Source organism: Microcebus murinus, chromosome 19 (assembly GCF_040939455.1).
Source record: "Microcebus murinus isolate Inina chromosome 19, M.murinus_Inina_mat1.0, whole genome shotgun sequence".
Classification (NCBI taxonomy): Eukaryota; Metazoa; Chordata; class Mammalia; order Primates; family Cheirogaleidae; genus Microcebus; species Microcebus murinus.
This window is the reverse complement of record NC_134122.1, coordinates 38,281,040-38,300,474: the sequence shown is the minus strand read 5'-3', so window position 1 is coordinate 38,300,474 and position 19,435 is coordinate 38,281,040. Positions and strand designations below refer to the sequence as shown.

The 19,435-nt window shown below is 52.5% G+C and overlaps 1 protein-coding gene across 3 annotated transcripts; it reads right to left on the bottom strand.

Moving 5' to 3' along the window:
• Window positions 1–562: 562 nt before the first annotated feature.
• On the bottom strand, window positions 563–19,329 carry TAOK2 (TAO kinase 2). Of its 3 annotated transcripts, XM_075995437.1 has the most exons (19): window positions 18,541–19,329; window positions 15,236–15,402; window positions 14,977–15,048; window positions 14,775–14,876; window positions 14,255–14,300; window positions 14,026–14,122; window positions 13,764–13,877; window positions 13,583–13,674; window positions 11,382–11,475; window positions 11,201–11,282; window positions 10,262–10,429; window positions 9,835–10,086; window positions 9,474–9,635; window positions 7,590–7,955; window positions 7,306–7,509; window positions 6,720–6,959; window positions 3,392–3,604; window positions 1,893–2,075; window positions 563–1,809 (listed from the first exon to the last, which is right to left on the bottom strand). In XM_075995437.1, exons 2-19 carry the CDS (start codon window positions 15,365–15,367, stop codon window positions 1,288–1,290), a joined length of 3,141 nt encoding a protein of 1,046 aa, XP_075851552.1. In that variant the 5' UTR covers window positions 15,368–15,402; window positions 18,541–19,329; the 3' UTR covers window positions 563–1,287. The 3 variants fall into 3 exon arrangements, 2 of the variants coding, with proteins under 2 accessions (XP_075851552.1, XP_075851551.1); XR_012913541.1 differs by lacking the exon at window positions 563–1,809 and having other exon boundaries at window positions 1,965–2,075; window positions 2,212–3,604; window positions 18,541–18,678; XM_075995436.1 differs by lacking the exons at window positions 563–1,809; window positions 1,893–2,075; window positions 3,392–3,604 and having other exon boundaries at window positions 4,858–6,959; window positions 18,541–18,678.
• Between the last annotated feature and the right edge of the window lie 106 nt (window positions 19,330–19,435).

Genomic DNA, 19,435 nt, shown 5'->3' with positions numbered 1-19,435 from the left:
ACCCTGCTTCTTTTAGCTGGGTCTGAAACCTAAAGCCCAGTTGGGAGGAGGATCTGAATAACTGGCCTAAAGAATGTGAAGCACAAAATGATTCAGGACAGCTGGTGTTTATGTCTTCCTTTCCTCTTCTGGAAACAGCCACTTAGCCCAGGAGCTGACTCTTTCAGCCTTAAAGTGGTAGGTACAGGTCCTAAATTCAACTAACCAATCAGAGCACTCCAGGCCCCTGGCTACCAATCCAGCCAATGAAGTCACTACAGGTCTCTGAAGGAACTCTTGCTTTTGAAGGTGGCTAGTAAGGTGTAAGCTTGGAGCTGCCAGGGGTCTGTGTGTGAAATGAACCGTCTAAGAATCTTTGAAGCCAGAGCAAAGGAAAGCACAGGAAATGAGGTTCGGTTGATGACCTCTGTTAAGGCCCTGGATCCGGTCACACTCAAAGTCATTAAAAGCACTGAAATTTTCGGTTATATATCCCAATAAATTTTTTTATAAAAAAAATACTATCATTTGCCATTGAACATTCCTTCATACACACCTTAGACAGAAAGGTTGAGTCCTGGAGTCTGTTAGAATAACCAACAGTTTATTAAAAGCTTGCCCTGGGGCTCTGTGCCAGCCCCACAGCTGAGAGGGGCACTCATGACTGCCCCCAGACCCAGGAGCAGCCCCTTCCAAGGTCCTTCCCTTGTTTCCCTGCCCCAGCCCTGATCCCAATTAAAAAAAAAAAAAAAAAAGATAAAGGACAAGACGGCACAGGACGTCAGACAGCAACGGGGGAATGGAGAGACCCAGGCATCCTGACCCCAAGACCCCATCCTGATCCTCCTTTTGTAGGAAGGCCTTCTCCCATTGTCCCGCCTCAGACCCCAGACCTGTTCTGCCATGTCCCAGGTCTGGGGGCCATGTTGTCTCCAGTCCATGGCCCCACTGTGAGGGTAGTATAATTCTCTGAATATAATATATCTAGACCCACCCTTCCCCTCCCCCAGGGGACTAGATGAATATTTGACACGCACATCTCCCTCTTTTCCCAGGCGGTGATGGAGGGAGACCCTGGCACCATGGTGGGGAGGCAGGGCTCCTAGTCAGCCTTGAGGCACCTATGCCCAAGCTGGTCCTAGGCCACTGGCCAGCCCCATGAAGCTCATGAGATGAGGAGGTCTGAGGGGAGCTGGAGCCAATATCCTGTCCCCTACCCTTTGGTGGGCCTCAAGCTTACTGCCTCTAGGACAGTAGGCTCCACCCATCCCTGCCCCTGCCCCACTCATTGCTCATCTACCCTGCACTTCAGGAATAGAAGTGGGAAGAACCATTGAGGATGTGGGAAGCAACACTGGTGCTGCGGCTCAGAGGCCCTGGCATGGCGGCAGCAGGTGGGCCCACATTCTCACTGCCACTGCCCCCTGAGGCTGCCCGCCGCAGGGGCTGGGGGCTGTTTCTTAGCAGCAGCAGAGCTCCACCACGGGGTGTTCCACTCTGTGTTGGGGGCCCCAGCCAGTTTGGGGGACCTGGGGGTGCCAGCAGAGATGGCTGACGCCAGGCTGGGGGGGGCATGCCTGGTGGAGGAGGGCCGTGGCTCCAGTGTGCCCCTGAACGAGGAACAGGACGGGAGGGCCAGGCAGGGGCAGGCGGTGGAGCGGGATAGCCCTGGGCAGCAGCCTCAGCTGGGATGCCCCCCAGTGCCATGCTGGAGAAGCCCAGCCTCATGCTCTCAGCATCAAAGGCCTCGATCTCACGGGCCTGCCTCTCAAGCAGACTCCGGATTCGCTCGGAGCGTCCGGTCTGCAGGGCCAGCAACTCTTCTTCCACCTGGAGTACCCAGAACAGAGGTCAGAGTGTCTGGGGCAGGTAGCCTGCCCTCCCTACCCAGTCCTGGAGGCTGAACCCCTTACCCGCTGCTCCAGCAGTGCCCGCCTCAGAGCTACTCTCTGCTCTAGCTCTCGTAGCTCCCGCTCATGCTGACTCTCTGTGCGGATCTTGATCTTGCTCTGGTAAGCGTTAAGCAGCTCCAGCTCCTGTTGAAGCTGCTGTCGAAGGGCCTGGAACTCTGCTTCCTGGGTCTCATCAAGCCGCAGCTGGAGGACAGGAAGGTTAGGTTTTAGGGATCTCCTCCCTGATCCCCACAATCCTCCCCAGCCCCAGGTAGGCCTGGGCCCTAAGGTTTCAAGAAGCAGCAGTCTCAACATCTACCAGAATGGAAGATGGTCATACCCTGTGGCACAGCAATTACACTGCAGGAATCTATCCCCCAGGTATACTTGCACATGTGCTCGAGGTGCTCACGGAAGCGTTGTGATAGCAAAATACTGGAAACAACCTAAATGTCCACCAATAAGGGATGGGTTAAATAAATTATGGTACAACCATATCATGGAAAATTCTATGCTGTAAAAAAAATGAGGTATGTGTACTGATATGGAAAGATGTCTAAGAAATATTAAGTGGAAAAAAGAAGTTAGAGAATAGTATGTAAAGTATGATTCCATTTGTGTTTAAAATTTTTATATACTTTTTAAAATATGCATTGGAAAAAATCTAAAATACAGTTAATTATTAACAAGTTACCTCTGAGAGGCGGGACTAAGTGACAGAATGATCAGCAATGGGGCACTAAGTGACAGAATGATCAGCAATGGGGCACTTTCACTCTTTCTATCCTATGTACATTTTAACTGGCTCACTCTAGTATTATATGTGATTTTTTTTTTTTTTTTTTTTTTTGAGATAGGTCCTTGCTGTCACACAGGCTAGAGTGCAGTGGCATCATAACAGCTCACTGCAACCTTAAACTCCTGGGTTCAAGAGATCCTCCTGCCTCATCCTCCGGAATAGGTGGGACTATAGGAACACGTCACAAGCCTGGCTAATTTTTCTATTTTTTGTAGAGATGGGGTCTCACTATGTTGCCCAGGCTAGTCTCAAACTCCTGGGCTCAAGGAGTCCTCTTGCTTTGGCCTCCTAAAGTGCTAGGATTACGGGTTGGCCATGCCTGCCCAACTTTTCAGAACAACAACTTCAATAATCCATTCAGAAGTCAAAGTAAATTGGCCTGAGGGCCACACTCATTTTAAATTTGCTCCCTGTTCATGCATTAAACTAAGGCCCAGGAAAAAATAATAGCCACTCTTTTCCTTGGTGGCTTTTAATAGAGTAGGCAGGATGGCTTTGTCTAGATCTTAAGAAAACAGTAAGAGAAGTAATAGAACCATTGCAGAGAATCCAAAATAATAAAACCACTGAGAAGAATACTAACAGTGAAGGAGTATCTGAGTTTCCCAAGTATAAAAAGCTCTAGCTCTGTCCACAATCCCCACCTCCCACTGCCCATAACTAAGCTGAAAATACAGAGGCCAGCCTCCACTGCGCTCCCTCCCTGGACCCCAGGCCTCACCGCCTGTGAGCTGAGCATCTCTGAGATGGACTGGTCATACTGCTCGGCCAAGATCGCCAGCTTGCGGGTCTGTTCTTCCTTGAGCCGCTTAAGGAGGCTCTTGTGCTGAGCCTTGGGCGTGGTCTCCAGCAAGTGTGCCCGCAGAGCCTTGTACTGCCGAGTCTGGATCTTACACGTCTCCTGGAACTGCTTCTTGATCTGCAGCTCCTTAGACTATGCAGTGGATGGATCAAGGGGAGATGGGGACAGGGGAGAGGAGGAGGAGCAGGAAGAGGAGGAGGAGGAGGAACCACCAGGGGAAAAGGGGAGAAGAGAGAGAGGAGAGGAGACAGAAGCAGAGACAAGGAGAGGGAGAGAAACAGAAAACATGTTAGACAGAGGGGGTGGGGGGAGCTGTATACAGACAGACATGGAGAGATGGGATCGTGTTGAGAGAGATCAGGAAGGTTTCAATGGGCAAGAGATGCAGAGGAGACAAGACACGATCCAAGAGCATGTTCACAGAACTGGGTGGAATACCCATGAAAAAGAACATCAGAGTTAATGGACAGAGAATTGAGAATCTTTAGAGTATCAAGTGCACAAAAGAAGCTTTGACCAGGCAAAGAGGGAGAAAATGTGACCTAAAGATAGAAGCATGTGAGCAAATATAAGAATGTGCACAGAGTGAGCAAGAAGACCCAGTCACACAAAACACCCACAGAAGAAAGCAACACAACCGAGGATAGACAGAGGAAATCCCAGGTCCAGCACCTCAGGGAAGAAGACAGGGAATGATAAGCACTGAGCTGAGAAATGGATAAGGGGCTGGCCTGTTTTGGGCCACAGAAGGGAAAGGGGCAAAGAAAGTGGCCGGAAAGGGCCTGACAAGTTCAACAGGCCAGCAGCTGCCACCCTGACCAGATCCACATTCCAGCCCGCCCCTTACGCACTCATCTCCCACTCCAAGCCCACAACCAATCCGTTCCCATGGCCTGCACACTCTCTGCCTGGCCGCCCCCCCCCAAGCTCAGCACCCCCTATTGTGAAAGGTTTGCAGTCCCCTCCCCCAACCCTAGGGTAATGCCTGATGCAGGAGACTGATTCAGCTCCCAGAGGGGAACTATGTAGGGAATGGGTTGGGAGAAAAGGCAGGGGACAAGGACACCAAAGGGCCTGGAACCTAAGGAACCCACAAACAGGGTACTGTGGGATCAAGAAGTTCTGTGGAAGCTCCACAGGGTCCCAGACTCCAGAGCTGATGGTAGTCGTGGTGCAATGAAGTTATGAAGGCAGAAAGGATGAGGCTGAGGAGTGAGAGGGGCTGAGATAACATGGAAGGGGTGAGGAGGTCATGGAGCTGGGGGCCAAGGGTCAGACTGGGGCATACCGGGAGACTAGGTGGCAGGACAAAGCAGACAGAGGCAGCCTGGGCCAAAGGTACAGTTCCGCTCAGATATTTTATTTGTGTTTGTCTTTTTCTTTTTTTTGGTAGGGGGAAGGGAACAGGTTGGAAGGGAGACAGAAAAACAAAATCAAAGAAGAGAAAAAAAACATGACTCTTCCCACCCACCACCACCCCTGGCCCCAGGCCTGAGTCGATGAGGGTGAGGATGAGCACACACACAGGGGAGAACAGCAATAACTTAGGGGGACGAGCATCAGGAGAACACAAAGTGTGACTTCTGGACTCCACGGTGGAGGCGGCTGCCTGTCTAGAAGTCCAAAGGGCTGGGCTTGCGATGGAGGGGCATACTGAGGAAGGAGGGGTGAAAGGGAGGAGGGGGCCTGGGGACTGGAGAAACTTCACTGAGTCGTGGGAGATAAAGTGCTCAATGCTCTAGATTTGCGCTGGGGCTGGAATTAGTTACCTCCAGGGAGGTAGGGCCCGGGACTGGCGGGTGCGGGACCTCCGCCCAGCTAGAGTCCCTGGCAGTGGCTGGCGGGAAGCGGGGGGCCCTAACCGGCGCTGGCTGCGTGGTAGCAGCCGGGGAATACGGCTGGGCCGTTCACCTCGAAGCAGGCCCCAGCTGGCCAGTGTGTGGATGGCCCAGGGGGGCAAGCGGGAGGCTAAACCCTGGCTGGCCTGTGCCAGGCGCCAGTTCCAGCCCTTGCACAGGGCCCAAACTCTGACCAACAGGGCTAGTGGGTGTTTGGCAGTGCGGGCATTACCCCGCCGGGGCCCAGGGACAGGCAGGCGGCTGCGGAAGCCATCCTTGTTGGTTTTCGGGTAGAGTGCAAACAGACCCCGATCACCCACAGCCCCACAGCCCTGAAGGGCCCGGAAGGCCATGGGCGACAGGCGCAGCAGAATCCGCAACCAGAGTCGAGAGATGCCCCGGCGTATCCGGGGGCCCTGCTGCTGCACCCACTTGCCCCCAGCTGCCACAGCCGCCAGAGGTAGAGCCAGGCCTGCCCAAGCTAGGAGCCAGGCAGCCCCAAGACCCAGAGGCACGCCCACGAGGCCTCGGCGCCAGCTCAGGCCCAGGACGGCCCCCAGTGCAGTGCCCTGCGCCAGGACTAGGAAGAGACGGGAGGGCAGGTGCAGAGCTGTACAAAGAAGCAGGTAGGAGGCCCCTAGGCCCACCAGCCCCACCTCAATGGCCAACAGTGCTGCCTGCAGGCCACCCCCACCCTGGGCTGCCAGCAGTGGGAGCAGTAGCAGCAACAGTAGGGGGAGGAGGCCAGAGGAGGACCCCACTGCAAAAGAGAGCCCAGCCAGGAGGACATGGTACAGGAGTCCAAGGAACTGACTAGCAGGGCCGGGGGGCCTCAGATGTGTTGGAGGGGGCTCAGGGGGGATATCTGGGGAGGGGCAGCCATCTCCAGGATCCCTAGGAGTCCCAACTGGAGCTCCCTCCTCCTCTTCCTCCTCCTCCTCAGGGACTGGAGTCAGTCCTGGGCCCTGGACCCAGCCAAGCTCAAAATCCTCATCCAGAAGGTTCCCATCCTCCTTCTCCCACAACCTCCATGTCCCGGCCTCCTCCTGGCCAACAATGTTCCTCTCTTGGGATGCCAGGGATGGGACTCTAAACTCCTCTATCTCCTCCTCAGGTACACCCCAAACTTCCTCATCAACCAGACTTCTATGTTTTTGTGGACTGTGACTAGGAGCTCCTGATTCTTCCCCCAGAATCCTCTGCTCCTCTGGCTCCAAGGTGGCCCCTTCCTTTCCCAGAATCCTTCTCTCTGGAACTGCTTCCTCCTCATCTCCCAGCATTCTTTGGTCCAGGACTGCCTCCTGGCCAGGTGAGCAGGGCTGCTCTTCTCTAGGGGTGCCTGTGCTGGGTGGTCCCAGAGCCCCAGGAATGGGGAGCGGGAGGCCCGGGGGGCTCTGGCCTGCACGTACTTTGAGGCTCTTGGGCTGCTGGCGAACCTGGGCCGCGTGCTTCTGCCGCAACTCTTGCTCACGCCGCTTGTTGTACTCCAGCTGGTTGCCCAGCTCTGTCTGGTGCTGCAGGCGGGTGAGCTCAGCCCGTGTGCGCTGTACAGCCTGGAGCTGCCGTAGCTCCAGCTCCCGTGTAGCCTCATGCTGCCGAAGCAGCAATGCACACTCCAAGTCCTTCTGTGTCTGTTTCTTATTCAAGTCCTGAGGCAGAAAGGAAGCAGGGCCCAGGGCCTGGTCAGGGAGGCTTGTTGGTGTCCAAGAAGTGAGAGCCCAGGACTCCTTGGCAGAGCAAGCTGGGGATCGGGTGAGGTGGAGAGGAAATTAGGAGTGTAAGGGAACCAGGCTCTTGGCTGACTTGGGAACAAGAGGCCTGAAGATATTCTAGCAGGGTCTACTGGGGATGGGAAGCAAAAAGGGTATTGAAGAGAAGCTGAGCCGTAACACACTAGGGCAGAGGGGAAAGATGACACAATGAGGCAAATGGAAAAGGGTAGGTGCTTGGGACCATGAGTGAGCAGAGACAGGAAGAGTGGACGGGGCAGCCTACCTCTCGCAGCAGGTCCTGGTCAAGGCTATGCCGAGCCAGCAGCATCTTGCGCTTGTACTGGCGACACTGCAGCTCAAAGTATTGGCGTTGCCGCCGCAGCAGCCCTGCCTCCTCCTCTGCCTGGCACTGCTGTAGCTGCTCCTTTTGCCGCAGAAGCCACTCAGCCTTCTCCCGCTTGGGCGTGCTGGGGTTCTCCTGGAGCTCCTGCGCGAGGGCAGTGGGGAGCAGGGTCAGAGCCTGCCTTGCCCACCATCAGCCCCACATTCCACACAGCCCTAGCCCACCTCCTTCAGCTGCTCCTTCCGCAGTTTGTAGGTCCGCTTCTGTGCCTCCAGCAGGGCAGCCAGCTCCTTCTTCTGCTGCCCGAGGATGTGCTGCTGGAACTTCCGTTCCTCGGCCTGGGCAGCTCGTGCCTCCTTCTCACCAATGGCCTGGTGCCGCCGTGCCAGCTTTTCTGCTTCAGCTCCAAAGCCAGCCCGCTGTGCCTCGAGCTCTCGCTGCAGCCGTGCACTGTGCTCCTCACGCTCACCCCTCAGCCGTGACTCCAGGGCCAGCAGCTGCTTCTGGTGCTGTCGTCGCATCCGCTTATAGCCACTCAGCTGCTCCCGTAGTGCTGAGTCCTGCTCGTGCTCCTGGATCTGACGGCTGACCTGGGGTGGGAGAGAGGATGAGAAATGGGGCTCAGCCCTGGCCCCCATTTTATTAACATAGATGGTCTTTGTGCTCTATGGGTTGTAGATTCATAGCTTTCATTCTCACTTAGTACCTTCCTCACACTTAACCTCTCTGAGCCTGTTTCCTCAACTGGATAATGGAGATATTATCTACTTCACAGGTTGGTGTCATCGAATGAGATGATAAAAGGTGGGGAGCACAGGGCCTACACAAAAGCAGGAACAATACAGATTAGTTCAAAGAGTAAACCAGACAGACCTGGGGTCAAATCTCAGCTTTGCCACTTAACCATGTGATCTCAAGCAAGTTAACTTCTCAAAGCATCAGTTCCCTCATCTTTTAAATGGGGCAATAATACCTCCTCGCAGGGGGCAGTGGAGCTACATTTAATAAATATCTAATAGTATATAGAACATTCCTTGCTTCCTTCCCTTTCAGCAAACACAGTGGGCCTATTACACCCAGGGACTGTGCTGGGATATGGGCCATGAGATGCTAAAATAATAAAAACGCTGGGCCTGGACATCTTCATCCAAAGTATGATTTCAAGTCCCATTCTCAACTGGCTCTCTCAGTGGCTCTCAACCTACTCCAAGTGGCCAACCCCCTGGAAGTCACAGACCTCTCTGTACAGTACCAGAAAGCACCAAGCACAGGATCTGAAGAGTTGTCCTAGCACAACAACCAGCCACAAGCAGAGGCTGCCAGAATACACCAGACCTAACCAGTGGCCTCTAAGGGTGCTCAAATACAGCTAGGCATGAATGTGATCTGAAGCATTTATTAAAAGCATGGATGAAAAACTATTTTTATGAAAAGCCTAACCACTTTTTCCTGTGAACTGAGTAAAGATTGCCATGACTTGATTTTAGGAGAGGACTCAGGGCCTGCTTACAGAAGCTGAGGACCACAAAGGCACTTGGGTAAGTGCCTTGGGCAAGCAGGCCCGCTGAGCCACAGCTGCCTCATCTCTCAAATGGGAGCCTACCCTCTTCCTCCCAGAGTAGCTGGAAGGATTAAACACAGACATATGTAGGGACCTGACAGCTAATCACTGGCATGAGGCAGGTGCTTAAAGACCATCCCTGCTCTCTGGGGCACAGAATCCAGCAAAGCATGCTGCTGTTCAGGAGCAGCCAGCACAGGGCTGGATGCGCTTGTGTGTAGGGATGTGAAGCACCTGACAGGCCAGAGGAGCCAGGGAAGGCATCTCAGGAGACGTTAGTTAAGCCAGGACACAGAAATGGAGGAAGAGTTTGCCAAGCTAGGAACACCCAGACTGGGAAATGTGACCAAAGCAGTCTGTTGGGAAAAGGGAGGGGAATGGGTGAGGTAAGAATGCTGGAGCCAGCAACAGAGAGTTAGGGTAGAATCTGGATTTCATCCTATGTCATAGGGAGAAAATGATTTCTGGACTTAGAAACACAGTTTGGCACATCCAGATTAGGTAGAAAAACACGACGAGCAGGCCAAGTGAGGAAGCCCACACTCACCAGGGAGGCAGTACGGATGGTGGCAAAGTGGTCCCGGTTGCGGCAGTAGGCCCGGCGGCGGGCAGAAGATGTGGTAGAGGCTGGAGCTGGGGCTACAGGTGGCTGGAGAGGGCCTGGGGTAATCTCTGGCTGGTAGGGGTCATCATATAGGTTGTCAGAGCCCTAGAGGGAGGGGAGGTGGAAGCGAAGCCCAAGGATCAGAGGCTACTGGGCCCAAAGGGAGGTACCTGAGGTGACCCATTCAGACTTTGAGGAGCAGTCATGCTTAGGGAGGGAGAACAGGGAACCCAGATGATTCCAGAGCAGAAGAGCTCAGGCTGGACCATGCGTGTGTCAGGCCCACTCAGGATGAGCGGCATACCGGCAGTCGGTGGATGATGGAGCTGTGGGAGGTGACTGTGTGCTCCCCCTCCTGCATCATGGCCATTTCCCGGGCTTCAGGGCCTTCCTCTTCCTCCTCCTCCTCTTCTTCTTCCTCCTCTTCCTCCTCATTGTCTGCTAGGCTGTTGACTGAGCTGCTCTGACTGGAGGCGCTGATGGACATGCTGGGCACTGAGTGGCTACTCTCTAGACTGGTCAGAGTCCCGGCCCGGTGCATGTAGGGCTCTGCCTCCTGTGAACAGGCCATGGGCTGTTGGACAGGGAAGGGGGAAAAACTGGGGGTGTACGCATAGAGGTAGCACAAGGAGACAGAGGGTGTTAGCAGGGGTGGGAAGGGGGGCCAAGCAGCTGCTTGCTAGAAGACCAGCAAAGCACAGGGGATAGGGTGGCAGGGCAAACTGGGTCACCTCCTCCTCCTCTGGGGCCTCAGCACCAGGGCCATTGGGCGCCTCTTGGAACAGGATTTTCTTCATCTTGCGGTACTGCAAGTTGTCAAGTTCCCGCACAGCATCTTTGGTCCTCTGGATCAGGTCCATGATGACTGTGGGTGGCCGTTCCCGGAGCACGAAGCGGTGCTGGGGGAAGAGAACACTGAGGCCTGCTGCCTCCTGCTCCCCCCATAACCCATGGCCCTCCCCTGGGGCCCACACCCACCATGGGTTGATGCTGGCCTTGTCCCAAACCCTCCTCCCACAGTCATTTTCTCTACCACCCAGTCTCTACTTCCCTAGACAGACTCTTGTTCCTCCATGCATGGCTGACAGGCAAGAACAGTCAGGAGATCTGGATTCTAGTCCAGCTCCTCTACCAAAGTGCTATGTGATCTTGGACATGTCAGGAGGTCTCTTTGGGCCTCATGAGGTATTCTACAATTATAAAACAAGTAGGTCAAACTAGATAATCTAAGTTCCCAACTAGGGATCCTTAGGCCCCCATGGATCTGTAAAGGGAATGGGGCCCCTCTACTTTTGACAACTCAAAAAACACCTAAGGGAAATAATACATTTACCCAAGATAAGGCTACACAGGCTTTTTGGCTTGAATTACATCAGATCAGTGTAGTAACCCTGGTTATCGCAAGCTGACCAGAAGCTCTGGCTGGCAATTATATACATCTTTGATTAATAAAAAATAGGAAAACAAATTATTACTTAAAAAATTAAGGCAGTCTGGTTAGACAAACTTTGCAAAACACAGAGTCCACTGGGCATTGGGGATGGGGATGGGCATTTATAAATGAAACTCTTGGTGGAGGAGAAATTGGGAACCACTGGTTTCACTGGGGGATTTCTTGTGGTTCTAACAAGCTATAGTTCTAGGAGAATGCTAGGCCAGTGAGCTCTCACCTTCAGAAGAACCTCTGAGGTTGGTCTGTCTTGAGGGATTTTCTGAAGACAGGAGTCAACAAAATTCCGGAAGTACTCAGACCTGGAAGTCATGGGAAGGTGGGAGACGGATGGGGAGAGAATGAGCCAGGCAGCCTTAGCCCACGGCCTAACCCCTGGGCCCAGGAATCCCAGTCCTCACCAGTGTCCTGACTGGAGCACGGGGGACTCGTTCTGTGCAATGTGGTATAAGGCACTCATCGCATTCATGTTAAACAGCGGTGGTTTCCGTTCCGCTACAGAGAAAGGTTGAAGAAGAGATGATGAGAGGATGGCAGGTGGGCAGAGGAGACTGGAATGGAACTGAAATGGCCTGAATTCAAAACTCTAGCTCCCTGACTTTCTCGCCACATGACCTTGAACAATAATCCCCCTGAGTCTCAATTAATCCCCTTCTCTGTAAAATACATCACCCATCCTGTCCACAATGTACACAGGTGAAATAGGAATCGAAGAACATAATATATGCAAAAGCACCAAAGAAGAAGGCATAGGAACGCAGAGGAAGCATATTCAGATATCAGCCCAACTAATACTTGTTAGGTGCCAAATGAGAGCAAGTATTAAGGGAAGATAAAACAAGAATCAGGCCCTCCCCTCAAGGAACTTCCAGTCTAAAAGAGATTAAATAGGACTGAAAAAGTAACATCAAATTCAAAGTGTTAACTGGCAAAGAGGGAGACAGGTAAATGAATGGGAAGTTGAGAGTGTGAGGTGGGGCTTCAAGCATGTCCATGGGCAGGGAATTCACGGAAAGTCTTTTGTAAAAAGGGATACTAGAGCTAGGCCTTAGATTAGAAGTTGTGAGGCCAGAGTCCCTTGTGCCCCAGACATAAGACATAAGTGTCTTATGTGATTTTTAAAAATTGCCAATAATAATAATCAAATAATAATCCAAAGTTCCAGTTTCTCTTTAAAAATTAGATGCAGTGAAATGGCATCTACACTTTATATATGATAACGGGCTGGAACTAAGCAATAGCTGCCCTCTTCATATGGGAGCAGCAATCTCCAGTTTGCCAAAGCCTCCTCCATATTGCTTCTCTGAGTATCAGTTGCCATTTATAATCAGGCTTGATGTTTGTTTTTTTTTTCAGTAGTAGAGAAATATTTCTCTGTTTCCCTATCTCTGTTAAGACCTAGGAGTAAAATGGACAAATCTAGCTTTTTCTTATACTTGGCCTGCTTCATACATTTTCATCACCTGTCTGGCCCGGGTTATGTGGATTGTGGAGACGGAGGGAAAAGGCATGTCCAAATCTCTGACCTTGGGCAGAGGATGCAATACAAGCCAAGGCAAGAGAGTAGAAAAGTTCATGACACACTCAGGGGGTGGAGCCCGTGAAGGAGAGAGGCAGCCTTTAGGAAGCATAGACTTTAGCCTGATGTAAAGAAGGATGGGGATGACTTCAGTCTTGAAGGCAACAGGGAGCGACTGATGGCTGAGTAGGGAGTGAAACAATAGCACTGAGCTTACGCAGAGCTCTCCGGCATCAGTACTCAAGAGAGGCTGGAAGGGAGAAGACACTGGCAGCAAGAAGGATCACTATAGGAGGTTGTCGAAAAGAGTAACTAACAGCAACTCTTTCTTGGGCAGCTATTTTGTGCTTAGCATTGTGTGGGAGGCCTTACAAACATTACCTCATCAGTTATTTCAATAGTGTAGGGTGGCAGACATGAGAACTGTGGCATAAACCTCAAGGTCTCATGAACTTGCTCAAGCCTAACCCTCTGGCTCCATCACTTGCTACACTGCATTACATGCTACATTCCAAACAACAGAATCTACTCTCAGTTCCCCAGGCCTCCTCCTACCTCCAGGCTTCTGTATACGGTACTGTCTGGAATGTTCTTCTCTACGTACTTCAAAGAGCTGTTATTTATCTTGTGGGTCTGTTTAAATATCTCTGCTACCAAGAGGCCTTCCTTAGCCCCTAAGCTAGGTCAAGTCCCTTGTTTTATGTTTGTACCGCTCCTGTAACCTCTCCATTCAGCTTTCATCACATTCAGAGAAAAACATGCTGGTTTCCCCAACAATTTGAATGTTAAGTTCCATGAGGGCAGGATTCTCATTCACTGCTATAATCCCAGAACCCCGCACAGTATACATTCCAAAAAGATTTAGAGTTAGGGTAGTGGACAGGAAGAAAAGAATACTACAAAATCTTTAGGCCTAAGAGCTGGCAGGATTTCACAGCTGCCTATATTGGGGCTCCAGGGTATACTCAAAATGGACAGGAGCTTGGAGACTGGGATCCATGGAGAAGGGGAGAGTCTGGGAACAGTTAACACAAAAGAATGGAGAAGAAAGAGATGAAGGAGCAGAGAGAAGGATGTCCTTACCCAGCTCGATGCAGGTTATCCCCAAGGACCAGACATCCACTTTGCCATCGTACTGCCCCTCATCCATTGCCAGGATCACCTCAGGTGCCATCCTGAGAGAATGGTCAGGAGAGAAAGGCTAATCACTTGCCCAGATCCTGCAACTCCTACTACCAACATCCCGGGAGCTCTCTCCACTCACCAGTATGGGGTACCCACGAAGGAGTTGGCAGGTGCCATGATGGACGCAGAGCCAAAGTCTCCCAGCTTCACCAAGCCTGGCTCTGACAGCAGAATGTTTCCAGCCTTCACATCCCTGCCAGAGGCAAAGTACAGGGATGAGACGTGTCTCAGGAAGTCCAGGTAGGAGTTTTAGCACAGTTTCAAAGATGACTACAGCCCAGCTAAATGAAAAGTGGTGTGGAGAGCACCCCTCTCCCAGCCATCATCGATGCTGCTTGTACCTATGGATCATGTTGTGAGAGTGCAGATACGCCAGGCCCTGAAGTGCCCCATGGGTCACAGCTGCAATCTCCACCTCCTGAAGGGGCTTCTTGTGCACTGGGGAGTGAAGGAAAAACGTCAAACTGAGGGAGCCCAACGCTGGAAATGGAATAAGCTCCCCTTAACCCTTCCCCTATAGCTTCTCTGCTCTTCTCCCTTCTCCTAATTATTGGCCAAAGAGTCACTTACCTTCCAGAAGGTCAGAAGCTGAGCCCAGGCAATACTCCATCACCAGCTAAGGAAGGGTCAAGGGTCAGAGATCAGCAGATCCTGGCCATTCTTGGCCTAGTTCCCTTGGGCAGACACTCAAAACAGAGCTTCCTTGCCAATCCTCTACTCAGGCAATTCCCCCAGGGTAAAGACAGGGAGGAAGGGCAACTAGAGAAAGTGAGAGGATCATAGGAAAGTCCCTGGGGCCAGGGCCCCTCCTAGAAAGAGCCCAAGACACCACCACTCCACCTGAATCCCTTCAAAGTCCCATTCATTCTCCACCTCCTCCACCCCATGTGCCCTTTCTGCCTCTAAAAGTCTGCATCACTCTTTGAGTCAGCCTCTGCTAGACTGACATTGCTGCTCGTGGGTTTGCCTAAGACTAAAGCAGTCAAGAGAGACTTCCTCCTTCCCAGAATCCCACAGTGGCACCCTGAGCAGGGCCCAATTAAGAGACTGGACCAGGATAAGGACAGGACTGGCTGAGGGGCCAGCTCACCCAAGCCGTGTGCTCCCTCAGGTAACAGCCCCGGTACTGAATGGTGTTGGGATGCCGGAGCTTCTGTAAGAACCGCACCTCCTTGATGATGTCTTGCCATTTCTAGGAGGAGATCAAGGTAGGAGGAAGGTTACCCAGCCTGTATCTTGGGACTGGGTGCCCCTGTACCCCTCCCAACCTGGTCTTACTGAGCCTGACCCACCTCATTTGATTGCTTCCCGCTATAGGACATCTTCTTGATGGCCACCACCTCGCTATTCCGGACATCCCGGGCCTAGAGGACCAGACCAGAGGTGGTGAAGGTAGTGAGAGCCTTCCCACTCCAGTGGGAAGACTTGCTGGCCCAGGAGGAAAGGCAGGAAAAGCTAATATGGTAGAGTAGTGTAGAAGGGCTGTCTGGAGGTCCACAGGGGTAACAGTAGAGTCCCCACCCCTACTTCATCCCCCAAGACCCAACTCACAAAGTACACAGCTCCAAAGCTGCCATGGCCAATTTCCCGGAGGTCAGAGAAGAGCTTCTCAGGGTCATCCTTGAAGAAGAGCTCAGCCACATCAGGGTCCTTCAGGCTCCCGGCCCGGCCCCCAGCTGGCATGGTGGCCCCCGGGGGCCCTTAGAGTGGGGCCTGGCCTAGGGAATGGAGATGGGACCCTTAGAGCAAGGATTGGGCCCTCAGAGAGAGGAAGGGACCTCTCAAGTTTCTGCCTTCTTCTCCCCTCATTCCCTAATGAGGGGGAGGCACTGCTGAGGAAGGGCAGGGGGAGATTAGAAACAACATCAAAGCTCAAAAAAATGAAGTTGCCCTGGCAACTAGATCACGGGGGCCAGGTCCCTAGAGTTCCTAAAACTGCTAGGAAGATTCTGGGAAGCTAAGCATCCTCACCACTCCCCTCAGCCTTCTACAATTTCCCATTTCCCTATAACCCCTACTTCTCCCCTCAAGGGTAAAAGATTCTGCCTCCCAGCCAGCACTCCAGATCCCCAAGTGTCCTGTCCCATAAGTCCCATACCCCAACTATTTCCAGGCACCTTCCTGTTCCCCTTGGCGCTGAGGCCCCCTCCTCCCTCAACTTCTCACACCCTGGAAGAGAACAGGAAATGGCCAGGCCGGAGGCAGTGGAAATCCGGCCATTGTTAGAAGTGGGTACTGGCTCAGAGGGGCCAACAGACTCACTCTCGAAAAGGGCTAGGGACACTTTGGCAGTGAGGAGATCCAGAATGGGGAAGGACAGGGATATAAATGGCATCTGGCTTTGAGGGCCTCTCTGTGGTCTGGGCTGTCTTACTTGTCCAATCCAATTGCGTTAGGCATCACGCACAGGTACAGGACATTTGCAGTGTACAAATGATGTTTATTGAACACGTATAATAAGTACTTGAGGTGTATTATCTCTCATTCAATTCTCATTGCAACCTTATGAGGCAAGTATTATGATCATCCCTATTTTACAGGTAAGAATACAGGCTCAGAAAGGTTGAGTGACTTGCCCAAAGCTGGTCCTTCACCACTATGCTTTCAGAACAACCCTATGAGACACCAGGGCAGATCCTGACCACCATTTCCCAGATGAGGTCACTAAGGCACATAGAGGAAAATAACAACTTTTCCAAAGTCAGAGCACACAGTACCTTGCCCTCCTTAGTCAGGCCTGTGTGCCCGTTATTCTCTCAGCTCATCACCCCAAGTTCAGCCCCCCTCCAGGAAGCCACCCTTGACCACTCCAGCCCTTGGGAAGAGCTCCTAGAGCACCTAAACATCCTGGAAAGTTCCCGCAGGGTATCAGAACAGGATCCTCAAGTGGATTCCAGGACAGGCTCCTGCCTGAGCACCTGCCTGAATTTTGACACAAAGGAGCCTTCAGCAGAGCTGGACTCCCAGGGCAGCGTTCTAGCTACTTAAAAGCACCTAACAATTTTAGCATGTAATTATATTCTGTCGTGTATTGTTTCCTGTTGTGTTGTTAATTTCGTCTCCTCAGCCCAACTGGAAGCTGGAAGGCAAGAAGGGAGCCTGACTCTCCAGTGGGCCCCCAGGGTGCAGAAAGCTCAGAATAGCCTGGGAGATTGATTGATTGCTCTCAGCTCAGCCCTCCGCAGCTCCCAGGCTGCTCAAAGCAGGCCCCTTTCTCCCTTCTCCTGCCAGCAACCAAGCCAAGCACCCTTCACCACACACCCACACACAAAGGCAGGTGCTCACAACCTGCCAAAGGAATCTTCCTGACCTCTTTACCAGCTCTGGGCAGAAGAATGCCAACCAAGGACCCCAGGCAACATGGAAGTGGTACCAGCCATTGGCAAAACATGACACACGTCCCCTTCCTCACAATAACAAACAACTGAACAATTACCAAAGTTTATGCTAAATCATAACCACCTGCTAAAACGGAAAATGTTATCTCCATTCTGCAGATGAGGAAACCCAAATTTATCTGTCATTAAGCTATGTTACCAGTATATCCCATCTGCAAGGTACAGCAACAGGGCTTTGAATAAGTTCCTTATACTTCCTAGTCTTCTCTTCGGTAAAATGGATTACAGCATGAGGCTGTTGTACGATTTTAATGAGATCTCATACTTAGGAACACTATGCAGACACTCAGCATATGGATTTTTCTTTCCCTGCCTCCAGGGTCCCCAAAGGCTTTAATCTTTTGGGGGTCATCCTACCCCAACAGCTTGGCTTTAACTGTTAAAAGACACCACAATGGCTATCATTTGTCAGAAGAGAGAGCCCTCTCGGGAACCCAGGCCAAAGTCTGGGATGGGGGTAAAAATGAAGGTCACAGTAGATAGAAAAATGCATGAGGCAGAGGCAGGAGACAGAGCCTCCCATCAGGAAAAGCTTTGAGTATAGCCCTCTGGAAAGGAAGTTCATCTTATCTCAATTCTTAAACCTTACCCCAACTCATTCACCTAGGGACCCCTGGCCAAGCCCAGGCTCAGAAGAAAAGAGATGCCAAAAAAAAAAAGTATAGATCAGGGAAAATATCTGATTGAGGACTTGGGTTCGAATTCAGATTCTGCCAATGTGTGACCTTGGGCAACCTCTCTGGGCCTCAGTGTTCTTGACTGTAAAATGGGAAGATGCCAATAAAAGAGCCTCCACAGAGTGGACCTATGGGGGACACGGAGGGGGAGATGTCACATGAGGGAATAGATGTATAAGTACTTTGTAAAAGATAAATTGCATGACAAATGTATGAGATTATACCATCACAACAAGAGGTTGGAAGACAACTGTAGCTGGAGGATAATATTTCCAGGCACCCCCAAACACACACACACACACACACACACACACACACACACACACACACATCCTTGCAAGGATAAGAAACCCAACCAGACCAGGCCTGAAAAACAGATAAGCAGACCCATCATGGAACACAGAGGCATGGGAATCAACACCCCAGACCAGTCAGGAAAAACGGACATGATCACAGAGAAGAGGGGGCTGTGAGGGACAAAGTGAACATGGAAGACCAGAAGGTGTAAACCCATCTGATTAGCTCAAGCACCCTAGGACTTGACCCCTGGTGACATCAGAGACCCTGTCACCTGAGGTCTCCCATCAACCAAACACCATAAAGGGAAGAGGAAGGGGAAGAGGTTGGCAACAGAAGGCAAGGCTAGCCAGAGGCTGACCACTGGCCCAGCTGGGCTTCCCCATCCTGAGAGGGCCTACCCAGGTCCAGCTTCTCAGAAAGGAGTACCCTTTCTTCTCAGTGCTAGACACAGGGACCCGCGCCCCTGCACCCCGTGTCTCACCTGGTAGGGGTCACTATGGTGCCCCAGCGCCTCCGCTTCCGCCTGGGGTCCTCCAGCGGCTCTGCCAAGCAGGGAGAGGGGCAAGGAGACCTTTCCCCTTGCCACCTCTTCCTCGGCTTTCGCCCTTCTTGAGGGGCGGGCCCGGGAAGCCTCCCCTGGAGGGGAGGGGGTAACAACCCGATCTGACCTCGCGGTCCAGTCCTCCCTCTCCTCGAGGGCAACAGTTGCGGAATCCCGGATTGCTGATAGTGGGGTCTGAACCCCGTATATCTGAACGAGAAACTGAACCCGATATTTGAATGCCTGGGGAATGAACCCCGGATACTGGTGCACGCAGGGGCCTGAACCCCAGAGATTTGAAATTCTATGAAACAGAGACCCAGGTTTAGAGAGGCTGGGACCCGAGTCCCGGATATCTGGAATATGAGGGCTGATACCTGGGTATCTGAGAAGCAAGGGGCAAAGCCCGGAAATTTGGGACTCAGGGGCCTGAGCCCCAGGTTTTCGGCCACCGACAGGGGGCCCACCCCGAGGACGTCCGGCCACACAGCCCCTCTCACGCCGGGGTCTGAGGGTGACAGCCCCCACTCCCGCCCTGGCCTCCTCCCTTTCCCCTTCTCTCTTCCGAGAATAGCTGAAAGATTGTAACTAAAGCGCTGCTAACGGTCCCCTCGCCCTCTCTCCCTCCCTTCTCTTCCGTCTCAGCCTCTCTCCGCACCACAGCCCCGGTCTCGTCCCGGTCTCCCTCTCCCTCTTCCTCCCAATTCCAAGATGGAGACCGGGCGGGAGCGCGCAAGCGCTGTAGGTATGCCGGGCAAAAGGGGGCGGGGCCCCAAAGGAAACAGCCCCGCCCTCTCTCCTTACTGCCCCGGCTCCGAAGACGGGCTGCTACCGA